Consider the following 15,671-nt stretch of genomic DNA (forward strand, 5'->3'; position numbering starts at 1 on the left):
TGGTAGCTTGAGCTATCATACAAACTTATAGATACTTCCTATGACCTCAGAAGTGGAAATATTCTAAAATCTTTTCCTATGAGAACATGTTTTAAAATGCTTAGGGACTACATTTTCAAAAAATATTTTTCAAATGTTGGAGGGCTATGACAGAAAACACACCACTGTCATTAAATATATACACTCAGTTCAGGTTTTTCTTAAACATGCCAATAAAATCATCTAATCAACACAAGAGATGAAATCAAAAATTGCTGCATTTCATCACAGTACAATGTTACACAACACTATTCTTAGAAAATTAGAGACAAATTCAAATGAATTGTTATAAGGCTGAATAGAATAACATGCTTTAAAATAATTTGCAAGTAATATTAGATACATGACCACTTGCCCTTAATAAAAAATTAATAATATTCACATGAATTAAAAAATATATAAACAAAATAACTATAGCTATATACATCTTTGTCTGTAGTATTGCAAAACTAAGCCTGGGCATGAGTACACTATAATTCCAGCGATGGAAATTGGTAAATGAGCTGACTCTTAAAGAATTCATAAACTCATAATAGATTTCCAATGGAAAAAAAGAAAAAAAAAAAGGTTATGTAAATCATCAGGGTGCCAGTATACTAAGAAAAATTATTTCATCGGACAAAGGCTTGGTTTGCTTAATTTGCATAAAAAAATAGACTGTGCAAGAAGTAAAATTCCTAAAATTATCAAGATCAGATGCCTCAAGGGAAAACAACAGTGCTTCAGAACTATTGATCCTGTTTATAAGAACAAAATTAAGTATGATGAATATATGTTGTTTGAATCATGCTGTTTACATACAGCACTAAACACGAATCTCAGTTCAATCTCATCTAAGTTTAATCAGTTGTAAAATAAATATATATATATATATTTGGGCTCAATTGCCCAAAGAAACTACACCAATTTACACTTCAAAAGAATAAGGTGACCTTGTATATAAGTATTTACTGAAGAGTTTCAACTGTGCCATAGTTTTAATGACAAAACTACTCAGCCAGAGCTAAAATTTTGCTTAGAATTAAAAAAAAATGGCAAAAAAAAGCATAAAACGTAAACATTTTGCAGAGAGGGCTGTATCCTACTGTATGTTTCAATGAGTGCTTATAGCAATAAGGCTTTACCAACAGTTGCAAATAATAAGAACATAGAATAGCTTCCAAGTTTGAGATGGTATGATTCTGAGTTCATTTTACTTACCCATGTTTTTTACAATACTATTTTGATTATTTGAGAGCTTAAGACTCCACTAGGAAGACAGTTTAACTGTCTGTAATTTCATTCTTCGATTTATGTAATTTTTAACAAGGAAAAGAAGTAAATTTTCTTCTTCGTTCTTCCTCAAAACCCAGACAATAAATGCTGTGTTTAGAGAGAGATCTTACTATGCAGACAGGGCAATGAGTAGGTGGGATTGTTCATTAAAGCTCTCATTTGTCGGAAATTAAAGTCACCACAATAATCTTAAAGTCACTGATACCTCTCTCCGTCGAGAAGCCCAACAGGTTTGTTTGATTTTCCAAACGACAGCAGCTACCAGCAGTAAGGATAAGAAACAACTGCAATTACAAAAAACAAAAACAAAACAAAAACAAAACAAAAGTAATTATAACATCATGCTCTGAAAAAAAACTCATGTTTTTAAGAGTATAAGTAAATGAAATACATTTAAGCATAGTAAAAAGCACATACATAGAGAATACCTCAACTCTTCCAGGATGACAGAGAGCTGTCAGTCCTTCAGATCAGAGTCAAAAGTGAACGCACACCTCTGATGCTGACATTATCTCCATGTGATACCATTACTGTCTCCATCATACCCACAACAGTCTCAGAAAATATGCATTGCATGTTCCAATTTCAGAAGATGGATGAAAAAAGGGGAGGGGATGAACTATAGCAAGAAATTATATCAAATCATATTTATCACCTGTTCATAAATTCTGAATGGGGTGCAGGAAGGATAACTAGAATGGGAGTAAAACCAGTCCAAGAAACATGGTTGCCATGTGACAATAGATATGTTTCATCAAATCAATTATTTCTATAAGGAATCTCTCAGGAAGAGCATCCCAAGGAACATCACCATGTTACAGACCAAACAGAGCAGAAAAAAAGGCAGCAAAATGAATAAATTTCTGCAATTTGCAATGGCTGCATATGCTTTCTCCCTTGCTTCACTTCTCCCTTGTTCTAATACTGTTAGATTAGTAACATTTAGTCCACCAGGATTTTGGCAGAAAGACCACTGGACTTTTTTAGTGAATTTCAGGATGCTAATAGAAAGCTTCTATAAGTTGAGACCCAAGTGTGGGGCTAGCACATTTTTAACTGATTTGGGACAGTTTTTATAAAAATATAAGGGTTTTTTTTAGCTGTATGATGAACTTCGAACATCTGCTATGCAATTAATAAAAACTTGTCTCTATTAAACTATATTAATCATTCTTAAATTTTTATCAAAAAGCTTTCAAATATATTCTTTATCTATTACAGGAAATATCAAGTACTCCTCTTCAGTAATATAACTGAGCGAAGTGTTGCACGTAATGCAAAATATGATCATTATCCAGACAGTAATATCATTTTTGATTCTTATTGTGCTGTAACCAGAACTGAAATTATGGCCTAGAAGATACAACTCCAGAAGCAACAGCTCATTTCATTCAATATTCATCCATAATACAGAAACTATTGGAAACCAGTTTATGGCAACTGTAGCATAATGACACTATTAAGGCAATGTGGTTGACAGAAATTGGAGTGAAAGCACCCAATCATTCTGTGGTCCACAAAGACCGGGGAATCATCTGGACCATTGCTCGGGTACAAAAATTGCTCAGAGTATGTACAAAACTCGGTCCCCATCCTCTCCTTGTAGGAGCCTTTTTTTTTAAGCGTGATTTTACTGGTTCTTAGCACAGCTCCTTTAAAAAACAAAGTTACCTGGAATTTTGACTGTTTCTGATCAATAGATCAGAATAGTTCAGCATATCTGCTAATCATTCTGCCAAAATAAAACTGTGGAAGGAGAGCGCTAATGAGCTGTAATAAATGGAAGTGAGAGAGCAAGCGCTGGCTCAGGAACCTCTGGGAATTCAGAGGAGAAATATCAACCTTCTACACATTAATGAATCTGAGTGCAAATCGTCTTTCTACATAGGTCTTCACTGAAAAGAACTACCGCAGTAAGGACATTTTAACTGATACACCATTTTATTAACATAGTATTTCTTTCTAAAAGAACTTTTTATGACAAAAGATCTAAGTGGCACACTTTTGATAGAAGCTGACCACCAAAGAACAGTCACCTCTTAGTTTAATCCATCACTTGATTTACTGAGACCACTTCTTAAAATTTGTCTTTGGCTGTCTCCCTTTCTCTAGTTTTCTTTGAAATCAATCACAAGTTGACTGTGAGTTTATATTTAGTGTCTATGAAAAAGCAGAACAAAAAACCCTGCTGACCAACAGAATAAATCCCCTTTTGCAGCAACTCCTTTTTGGCTTTTAAGGCCAAAAGCTGCTGACAAATAATACTTACCAGAAAATGCAATATTTCAAAAATACTGTGCTATCTGGCCAGTATCTGCCACAGATGCTTATGAGCAAGCTAACACCAGAGAACTGACGTGCTGCTCTATGTTAGCATGCTGTGCATGAAGTAAAGGTATCCTATCTCATTTTTCTCTGCTACAATCTTTACAAAGAGTAAATTAGGGAAACATTTGCAATGCTATTTAGAAGGGCAGACTTAAAGCTCCTGGAATTTGTAAAAGCTGAATGCATTTGAGAGAGCTGGGCAGAGGAAACAGAGAGCCTTGCACTGTGTAACAGCCTCATCATTGCCAGGAATTCAGCTCTTTTAAAGAAAGAAACCTCTCTATTAGCTTCTTGAATGTTTCTGTTGAGCTATTTGAATAAAGAGCTGAGGTTTTGGTTGCAAAACTTCAGCCAAAATTTACCCTGTACATTAATGGATGCAGGTGAGACATCTACTTTTCTTGTCACTAGTCAAAACCTCTTGTTATTTCATGTGCAAAGTCAAGATCAGAACAGGGGGTCAAGAAGAGACCTGTAAAATAAGATAAATCATCTGGAAATTACGGTGCTATTGCCCACTGTTTAGTTAATACTTATACATATCTTCAGCTGACCAGAAAAAAAAAATACATGAAATGCTTGATCATTCTCCTCCATTTGCTATACAAGCAATCATTTTGTGTTTGTTTTCATGGAAAATTACAAGGAAAAAGTCTCAAAACATGCTAATGAAGAAAAGCAAGTTTTGTCAGACTAACCTGGCTTCAGACTGTTTTGAGATAACAGCCTTCATTTATTTAAGACAATAAAAATTAAAGCTGACTGCAAAGCATCTCACAATGTTGAGAGACTAAGCAATAAAATAAGAGAATGAAATTCAGTGCCAGTGAACTTAAAATAATATGCACAGGGGAAAAAAATCACTAACAATAAATGCACGATGATCAGTTCTAAATTAGCAATTAGCTCAAGAAAAGTCTTGAAGTTATTGTAGATGGTTCTTTGAATAAAACAGCTCAACATTTAGTGGCAGTCAAAACAGCAAATAGAATGTTAGGAGAGATTAGACACAAAATAAAGAACAAAACAGAAAACAAAATATCAGTGCATAAATCTATGGCACGTCTGCATCTTGAGGACAGCCAGAAGGGCCCATCATCTCATCTCAAAAGGGGTAAGTTGAATTAAATAGGCATAAAGAAGCACAATCAAGATGATTAGGGGGAACGGAATGGTTGTATAAAAACACTCTTTTCAGTTTTGAAACAATAAGGAGCTGAAGGGTGACATGATGAAGACATAACACTGTATGAATGAGTGCACAGGAATAGAATATAGCCACAGTGAAGAAAAAAAAAAAAAAAAAAAAGGTGTAGAATGGATGTCAAGTCCTCAGCACCAGCTCTGAACACCTTTCTCCTATTTGCCCATATTGCCTACTAATGGAGACATAGCATAATCAAAATGTTACTTTTATTAAGGTATTTGGATATAGGAATATCACTGAGTGTGTATTGGTATACACATATACTTTAAAAGTTCCTCCTAAGTCTTTTTTTTTTTTTTTTTTTTTTTTTTTTTTTTTTTTTTTTTGAAAACAGACACTAGGCCATCAAGAAAACTGCTGCTTTCTCACATAGACCTTGCTATGTTGTGTGTGCCTATGGTTAAATATCTCTACAGATCCATGAAGAATGCCCCTTGATTTCAGTGTTTTTGCCACCAGTATAAAAAGCCTTCATGAGACAGTAACCACATCAACAATCCTTGCATTGTATTAATGAAACTAACTGATTGCTTTTCATCCTAACTATGTTACTTTTTAAATATGAAAAACTGAAATTCTATAAGACTACTGAAAGAAACATTTTCAATGTTGTTGCATGCAAATGAAGAAGGGTCTCATATGTAAGTTAATGTTTTTAAATTAACATTGTACAAATCTCCTAACAGATCATACATACTGTTTTCCTAAAAACTTTTTTCTAATTACGTATTAGTTGTTATTGTTTATTGGCAAATAGAGCATATTTTAATTGATATTTTATAAAGCAAGCATAATACTGAAATAAAAATAATTGAACAATTACTTTTTTTCTGAAACCATGACTCTGAAAAGCAATTATTGTCACAGCAATTTGTTTGTCCCATTGTACTTGACAAGAATATTGTGTTCATGATTATGATGTGATCGATTCAGCCACCCTTGCTTGTGTTGACTAATACACATGACAGGCAGCTCCAAAGATTTCAGGAGGATTACCTCAAGTACAAAGCACTGTAGGCAGTATATTAGCAATCTATGATATGTATGAAAAGCCATATAAAATTCTGGATGTTTTTAATGCTCTGCATGCAGATTTTGCAAATATTCTCATATATAGGAACATTTCAAAGATTAGCAGTCCTAAATTATTTTGGAAGGAGAAATGTTAGGGTTCCGAATTAGTAGTGTGTGGGGCTGAAAAAGAAGGCATTCGTGTCTAGCAATGGAGTAGGACATACAACTTCCAGTCAATAGTAGTGAAGTGTTTGGGCTCACAGACACAAATCTTAGCTGATCCTGGGAAGCTAAGACATTTCAGACACGTTTATTTGTTTCCTGGGTTAAGCTCGCTCTGGCTGTCACAGCCAGTGAAACATACCACCTATTAAGTCACCATAACCATTTAGGTGATTAAAGAACTTCCTTCCCTTCTTTTTGCTAGTAATGGAAATTACTCCTGAGGAACACTAGTAGCAGTGGTTCTGTGAACCCACTGCACCTCACAAACCATTTTCTGGAAATAAACAACTAACACTTGGTCCATCTTTCTCTCTTCAGCAACCCAGGGACAGGTGTTTATTGTTGTTATATTTAAATCAGTCAGGATTAAGCTTCTCTTCACCAGCATAGATTCATCTCCTGTTTTAATACAGACCCTTCCTACACCAATTGCTTTAGCAGCTCCACTGCTCCCTTCTGCCATCTTCCCCATGAAAAAAGAAAAGGAGTCTGAAGGAAAGACTTAATTCACCTGTGAACTTCCTACTTTCTATGAACCCACAAAGAGTTCATGCAGCTTCAACCACAAATGATCTAAAATGGTATCTAAAACTGCAAATATCCTCAAAATTATTCAAATGTAAATTTGAACTTATTTACTTGTCTCTCAATTGGAATTCACAAAAGTTAAGAAACAACCTCAAACATGGAAGCTCATTACAGGGACAATTCTTATGCAAATGTACAGTGCTTATTACTGTGGAAACAAGCCAGAAAATAGACATTTTCCATAAATAAAGCTTCTACAAGTGTTAAATGTATTCCCCATGAAAATCATATGATCCATGAAAAAAACATGAAAGTCATAAATTATTCCTAAAACTCTCTTCCCACACATCCGCAACTACCATCTCCATAAAAACAGAACAATGGTGGAAAAGAAATACACATGACCTTCTAGTACCCTGGTTCTCTCGGGCAGAAACCACACTTGGTAAGAATGCAAGATAAAGCAGCTCACTGTTATCTTTGTACCTTCAAAGAGATTTAATTCATAAAAATACTGATCATGTCTTTAAAGGAAAGGTTTGCAAATATGATATCTTAGTTCCCGGCTGGGAAAATATATATATATATATTTATATATGTGTGCGTATATATATATATACACACACAAACACAGGAAATCAGCAAAAAGCACTAGTCTTCAATATACATAAAACTTTTTAAATATGACAATAGAAAATATATATTCTGTTTCTGCAGTTCACACAAAAAAGCAATTGCCACGAGCAATTCTGCTGGGATAGAAAACTCTAGAATACATAAATTTTTTCTAAGGTGAGGAAAGGCTGACAGTTTATAGAACAGAGGTCAGAATATAGAAGAAACAACTGGTGACTGGCAGCTTTTTGTTTGTTTGTTTACTTGAGTATTGAACAGATATAAAAAATGCATTAAACCTGAAAGAATAGGTTTCAATGATTTTAGATTTCTGTATTTCAACAGTGCGTTATTCAATGCCAGCAAAACCATTATCAAGTGTCTCCACCACAGACTCAAGTTGTACATCAGAAAAACAACAAATCTCTGTGAAGATTCCCACCTTGTATCAGAGTGATCCTTCTAATTTAGTGGAACAGGAGACCACATCTAAAGAATTTTCAGCTCCTGGCGTAGGAAAATACTGCAATTTTGATTTTCACAATTGCTCTCTCTGAGCTACAATCACACACAAGCTGATTACTTCTGTTGGGAGAAGAGGTGACTGATATTTATCCCACTTAGAAGAAAATAAAAGAAAGGCTGAAAGGAGGCACTGGCAGAACACTCATCTTATTGAGCAAAAATTCAGTTGAGAAATCATCTGTCAAAGCATCATCTCCTGGTAAATGAGACACTGATCACTGATGATCTTGAACTATAAATGAAATCTTTTCAGAGATAATGGGTTAGGGGGGAGAAATCCTTCTTAATTCATGGAACAAACGTCTGCTACTCTGTATATTAGAAATCAGAGAGATTGGATTTTTTAAGAAGCCAAGAGAGTAACAGATCTTTCCACAGAGTTTCATCTTCCACAACACAGATGCATGTGACAGTGAAAACTTATTTTCAGCTTGTTCTACCTATTGACTATGGCACAAAGACTACAAAGAAACTTGTTCAGCAGAGATATAACTTTCTTCTTAAGACAAGAGAGTAATCTGAGCAACAAAGAGCTATTGTAACTTATTTTAAATAAAGTGCCCTACAAAAATCTCAGACACGGCCTTGTATTAGATATCATACAACTGCATCATTAAAGTGTCCTCTACAGGAAGTATGCCAGATATTGAAAAATATCTTTGAAGAATTTTTGTCCATAATGGCAGAGAGTATTTACGTTTCCTAATTTTGATAAGACTGCAACAGAGAATGAATGCATATGGAAAAAATCTGAAGTTTAAAAAGTCCCTTCTCTAAAATACAGATATTATTTTGTTCTTCTGGAATTAGCACAGACAGTTCTGGGCAGATGATACAGATCTTTTGCAGTTGGCCAAGCTTAATTCATGATTGGTTATAAGTGATAGTTATCTCATGAGATGGACTGAGGGACTGTAGATTTTCTGTGCTGACTATTCTCCATGGGATTGGGACTCCACAAACATACAGAAAAACTAAAAACAATAGCAGGGAAGACTCTCATTAATACTACCTAGTCTAGTTATCATAGACACTATGATGAAGCAATTCTAGAACTGGTTCTGGAAAACACTCCTGACTCTCTGCAGATCACTTTTCAGAGACCATTAATATTCTTTAAAATATATATAGATATATAAAAAAATAAGGGTCACAAATTTATGTCTGCAAGCTCTTTTCACTATCACGGATAAAAGATAGGAAAGCAGATTTCATGCCACGCTGCATACAGCTATGAAATTTTTAGAACTCTTTGTCTTCTCTGTAAATCCACGCCATAATGGAATCGATAGTACTTTGGTGGTTGTGGAATCTCAAATGCTTTAGCAGTATCTGATCCAAAATCTTATCCAAGATTATTTTGGCCTATGACCTTTGTAACAAAAATATTTTTTACAAGTAATCAAGGTAAAGCTCCTTGAAGAAACCATCTATTTCAAGAAGTTTCTACCCTTCAGCTGGGATTTCCCATTCGTCTGTTGCAAGCAGGTATAGCTATACGGGCATGTGTGTAATCCTCTGAAATGTAAAGGCAAGTGCTTTATTCCAGTCCCACCATAGTGGAAAACTATCTCTAAGCAACAACAGCTGCCCAGTCAAATGACCAAGAAATGAGTGAGGAAATGTGTATTCCAAGGCCTACGATATGAGTGCGAATGATCCGCATGGGCACTGTTTTCTACAGCATCCTAGAAGTTACTCTGCAGCCACTTGGACCACCTACATATGACTACTATGACTAGCAGTTTGAATTAATGAAAAAAAATCCCCCAAAAAAGGTGGGGTGGCACTGCATTCAGGGACTGATTCACCCTAATACCCACACTGGGTAGCACAGTGAATTTCTATCTAAACACAGAATATGAACAGAGGAGTGAGACTCTCCAGCCTGGGCCAGCTGTTTCGCTTGCAGAAGGTGACATCTTTTGGAAGCACTTGTAATACAAGATGGTGTTGCCTGTACGTGGTCCGCTGGCTACAGGAAACATTCTTGATGGGAGCAGCCTCACTATTTTGTGGCAGTTTGGTGTTGGCAGTGCAAAGCTGCAACACTGAAGAGGAGCCAAAGGAGAGATCAAGGGCAAACTAAAACTCTGAGGAGTTTTCTGAGGGGTTTCCTTAGGACCACTGGATGCTATTGTGGAAAGAACATTTGGACTAGTCTATAAAAGCTATTGAAGAAAGCCATGGAAGCTATGGAAGAAAAGAAAATGAGCCTTAAAAACAAAATTCTGCTAAAAAAATGCAGTAAGAAAGCACAAGGAGTGCATTGAATATGAGTATTAAAAATGTAACTGAAATCATTTTGCTGAGGAAAAAGTTCAAAATTAAGTAAAATAAACACATATTAAGACATCAAAAATACTTTTAATAAAGATTTGCAATTTAAGCACCAAATACGTAACTGACAATATATTAATGACAAGTGTATTTCATATAAAATATATTTCACTTAAAGGCAGCAACACCAATGAAATAGCACCAATATATTACATAATAATTAATGAGTAAAACCAGCCACTGCATCCTGGTGGAAATTGCAGATTAATACATATAGAATGTAGAAAAGCAACTTCAGCTTTGTGGTCCCCAGGCATAAAATGCAATAACAGCTTAAAATTGTGTCTAACAACTGCCCCAACAAAGCCAAGGTTTATTGGGTTTTGTGGTGCAATGAAACACCAAAATGCTCTTGAATATGACGAAGAAAGAAATATATGTGAGAAGGAAATTTGTTATTTATAGGAAGATGATTATGGAAAATAAGGCATTAGTTTTTTTGCAAGCATGTACCTAGACCTAAACGTTATATAGAATTTTGGTATTAATATCTCTATTACATAAAATAATTATTAAACAATTAACAGCCTATATAAAATGTATACCAAACATATATCGCATATATATGGTGATTTTTTTTTACATATATGATTCATGTGTACATTCATAAATATTAACTATACCAGCAGCCGTACCAAACGATAACATAGTGAAGTATAAATGAATGGTCAATTATATAAACAGCCTTCCCATGCAGCTAGGAAGGGAAAATGAATATAGTGCAAGCCAGAAAGTTGTTTTGAAGACTAACATACAACATTCTATCTGCCAATAGAGTATCAAAATCAACCATTTAAAGGACCCTGTAATATATTATGCAATAAAGCTCTAGATGCAGCCTTTAACTCTCAGATATTTTGTGACCTCTTTGAAAAATGAATAAGGATTTACAATCAAAGATGTTTAATTTCACATGAGCTGTAACCAATCTCCATAGAATAAATATAACATCACATCCACAGATTGGGATTATGTTTCTTTCATTCCTAGAAAATACTTAAGTATTTCATATAATTTTATGAGTTTGCCCTTCATGGGTGAAATACCCTATATTTCTCCCAAGAAGTAATGTTTTGTATTAAGAATAACACCTAAAAAGGGAAGAAGAAAAAAATCTATGTACATTACATTTGAAGATAAATTATGAAAAAGATAACTGAAAATTTTTGGCTATAACTTTCAAGAACTAGGAATGGGAAAAATGTTTATATTCAAAAACAGATGTGTGTACACTTCAGATTTTGTAATGATTCTGCGGATACTACTTGAAGCTTAAAATTAAAGGGAAAATGTCTAATTTATTCTAATTACAGACAATTAGCTTATTTGTGGAAAGAGGACTGCCACAGTCACATTTCAGCAGCCTTAGAGACTAGAAAAAAACACATTATTTCAACAGCATTTCTGCTTTCACATCATTTTTTTCTTTCTCCACTACCTCTCTTGTGTGGATGCTATCATTTGCTAGCAAATCACAGAGATATAAGAAAACATTCAAACAGCCACAAACCCATAGTTATTTAATGACAGACAGCATTGATTTGGGTGTTAGACTTGTATATAATCATAAAGTCTTATGCATTGTTAAAGAATTTTTATGTTCCTTATGTAAAATGTCCAAGAGCTTTTCCAAAGAGGCAAACATATTTGAAGCTGCAAGTGTAAACAAACCATAGCTCACACTATTAAAAACCTAAATATTAAGAAATTCTGCTTAAGCTGGAGCAAATATATGCAGGCTCAGAAAGGACCATAATTTTTCTGCAACATAACGCTAAAACCTAATATCTAGAATTTTGGCACAAGACATGTGAGAAAGCAATATAATTTTGAAACAGTATTTTCCTAAACTATGACAAAAGTATTGAAAACACACAGAAAACATTATCCTATAGAGCATATTTGGGCTGCATATACAAGTAAATTAAAATGTTAAATTAAAACATAAAAAAATTAATAATCTCTTAAGGTATGAATTTTAGTGTGCAGGTGTTTCCATGATTTTGCTTGCTATTAATAAAATGACCTCTCCACTGGCAGCAACAAAAAAACTTAGGGGAATTTTACTGGTCATTAAAGGTCATCAAATTAATTCTTTTGGATCCAGATTTCTCTTTTCAAAAGTAAATAACTAATTTTAATATTTTAATATATATGAAATCCATAGCAGTTCATACACTTTTTTCCTGCTTTTCCATAGCTTAATACCAAAACAAAAGGTCCCTCGATATTTTTCGACTGTCATAAACAGGCTGTTCATTTCTTTAATGCCACTCATTTCACAGCACGCCATACTGACTGCGCCTGCAAAGACAGACAGGCAGACGACTTGAGAAAGAACTTTGTCATTGCTGTAACACCTATAACCCTCTTATCTTTTACTTCCTTTATTTCCATTTTAGTTTTTCTTCATCAGCTTTTGCTGCAGCTTACTATACACTTACACCTGGAAGTAAACTTCTGCAGTTAACTTTGCAATTAGCGCATGCACCTATCAGGAAAAGGCAGAATTCTTCTCTTTCAAATTTAAATCACAAAAGCAAAACCTCAGGTCCATTTATCAAAAACAAAAACCCTGCTGTAGTTTTTTTGTTTAAAGTCCCGTCAACTAGAATTTTGTAAAACAAGTGACCAGAATAAAGTACTCTAAGAGACAGATAGCTCAGAGCTCTGCCATTGTTTTTGGTCTGAAAATACAATTTGCTAATCGGATTTAGCAAATTACAATACAAAATATAGGGAATCAAAACAAACACAATATGAATTATCTATGATGCTTCTTATGAAACAAAATACAAAGCAGCTTCAAAAAGACGCATCCTTGAAAGGCAAATATAAGGGAACCGTCTTAGAGTAAGGGAGAGCCAATAAAATTCCTCAAAAACACTAAATAAAAAACAATTTTTCTTTAGCATTCTTGAGAAATATATTTTATGGGCCACTTGCAGAGTCTTCTAAATTGAACACTCCTAAATAAGTGAGTAGCTTTATTTTCATAAAGATTTCAAAAAAATCAGAAGAGATGACAAAAACTTTTTGGAATGCTAGGTTACAGGACTATGCAGGCTGAAGCCCGGAATTTAAGATTGGTAGCTTCTCTTTTTTCTTCTTTTTTAGAAAGAAAAAAGAATTTGTTCAATCCTGTACTTATCACCCAAGCCTTATGTGAGCACTGATATCGCACTGCAACTAAATTCAAGCATCATGCAACTACAGAAAACATAATGAACACACATCGTGCGATACAGAGCTTTATATACAAACTGTTCTAATAACTCGGTACATGCATGTGTCTCTGTTCTCTCATTCTATAGAAACCCAATTTAATATCATGCACACAACTTGAATTTAGCTGTCTTCTGCACTTAATTTGAATAGAGACTAGCATGAGTAACAAATCTGTTAGTTCTGAGGACATTTCTGAACGGCCTCATCCTCAAGCTCTCTCACTCAGGCACAGGAGAGGAAAACAAACAAAACAAACAAAAACAAACAAACAAAAACACACAACACCCACAAAAGGTAGAACTCCAAATCTGTCCTTGATTCCCTCCAATTCTGAACCAATTTTAGATTTTTTCAAATGGAATTAGCAAAAATTGTTATTTTACCTTGTGAAATATTCAATAAAGAGCTCTCACAGACTTTGTTAGAGACATACATGATGTTAGAAATGCAAAATTTTAAATGCACCTACTTAAAGGAAGCCCATATATGCTATATATGAAACACATATAGAGGCCACCTCCAGACAGCAAGAAGAGCAAGTAATTTGTGCTTTGACGAACACAATATATTGAATCCAAAATACAGCAAGTACTAGAACACTCAAATGCACTTCCAAATGACTCAAAAGTTGAATACAGTGGAAATTATGGAAAATTGTTCTAGTCACTAAGGAATTAAATGACTCATATGAGGTTATGAACGAGGAACCAATCCAGTGGTATTGGAGAATCTTCTTTGCCTGTAGGCTAATAATAAGTGGCTGTCTGCTCAGAAAAAAAAAAAAAATCCAATAACTATATGGAGATGAAAAAAAATTCCTGATGATTCATAAAAAAGAAGACTCAAAGTTATATTCTATAACTCAAAACAAACATTTTTAAGGAAAAAAAAAATACTCAAATCGCCCACTGCTATGGAATTCAAACTATTTGCTTTTAAATCAGGTGAAAACTGTTTAGTGCTTCACTAAGTAAAAATCAATTTTATTCTACCCCCAAACACAAAATCTGTTTTGCCAAGATAACTTGATTTTTATGCTACCAGTAAATATTTTAATTTTGATTTATCAGACCTCTGTATTTTCTGAATGCAGTCATGGTGAACATGGTCTGATCTTGAAAGGCTGCATGTTGTCTTTTCTTGTGGTAATCAATACTTCATCTCATAAAGCTAAGCATGCTAAAATCCTGCATTAATTTATCATACTCACTTTTAACAAAAAAAAACCCACTCTCCCCACTCCAAAGAACACTACTAAAGAGAAGAAATTGTATTAAGAAATTTGCTTGTTGCACCATGCACCAGTCATAACCTCCTCCCCTCGGCAGCTTCCCAAGGAGCGTTAAACAAGTGAACAAGGAAGGAATCTTTCTGAGAGCAAAAACATGCTGCGTGCTGAGAGCAACTGCCCAGTTACTTCATGGCTTGTTGTGTGCGTCTTTGTTGTGAGTAGTCACAACAGTAGTATTTGACATCACCACCTATCAGAAAAATAGTAATAGTTAACTCTTCTCACCTGCAGCAATTTCAAGCCTGCAGGAATAGCAGACAATTAGATTTCTTACCAGAAATCCTGTTTCTGTTTCCTAACATACCAAAAAAAGTTTCCATGAAATGCATGAGCACTGTTCTAAGTTCCTAATTATGGTTTTATTCACACTAAAAATAGTTTTTTTTTCAATAGTCTCAAACATCTTAGCAGGTTTGTTGCAAAGAAAGAGAGAATACAATAAGCATATCTACTCAAAATCAGTTATAAATAATAAGAACAATAATTAGCACCTACTGTTAACACTTTGTACTTTTTACAGCAAAGTGCTGTAAAAATACTGTTCTTCTATGTGGTATATGAATATTGCCTTTATCTAGAATACTGTAAAACTGCACTACAGTTATAGTTCAGTTTATAGCTAAAACTGTGCGCCTTCTAATCCATGCCTTGTATTCATGTGTGCTTGATGCAAGTGGAATGGAAAGTGAATGATTCACAGATTGAAAACCTGCCTGCAATCTGCCCTGAGTAAATGTCAGAAGCAGAATTGGAACTCAGGAGTTTCTTGGCTCTCAGTTCTGGATTTACTCAAGCAAAACATGAACAACAGAAACTAACGAATATTGAAACTTGTCAATTTTTATGCATGAAAAATAGGATGTAAGGCAAAAGTAAATAATATTTTTAGAAAATAAAGATATTTCACATACCACTACGAAACACCTAAAATGTTTTGACTACCTGCTCGATTACAACAATATATTCATCCCAGATTTGCAAACACTAAAAACAAATATAAAAATTAATAGTGTAGAAAAAAAAGTCAGGCTTAAACTTACTAAATGTTTTACAGGT

At 34.3% G+C, this 15,671-nt stretch overlaps 1 protein-coding gene across 1 annotated transcript in view; it reads right to left on the bottom strand.

The window, feature by feature from the left end:
- ATRNL1 (attractin like 1) overlaps positions 1-15,671 on the bottom strand; it is a 432,492-nt gene that overhangs the window by 198,855 nt on the left and 217,966 nt on the right. The window contains exon 26 of the mRNA XM_088528590.1: positions 1,520-1,598. Coding sequence (XP_088384716.1) covers positions 1,520-1,598 — 79 coding nt within the window. The remainder of the gene's footprint in view (positions 1-1,519; positions 1,599-15,671) is intronic.

This window comes from Tinamus guttatus, unplaced genomic scaffold (assembly GCF_059628265.1).
Source record: "Tinamus guttatus ecotype Peru unplaced genomic scaffold, ASM5962826v1 Tinamus_guttatus_pri_ptg000314l, whole genome shotgun sequence".
NCBI lineage: Eukaryota > Metazoa > Chordata > Aves > Tinamiformes > Tinamidae > Tinamus > Tinamus guttatus.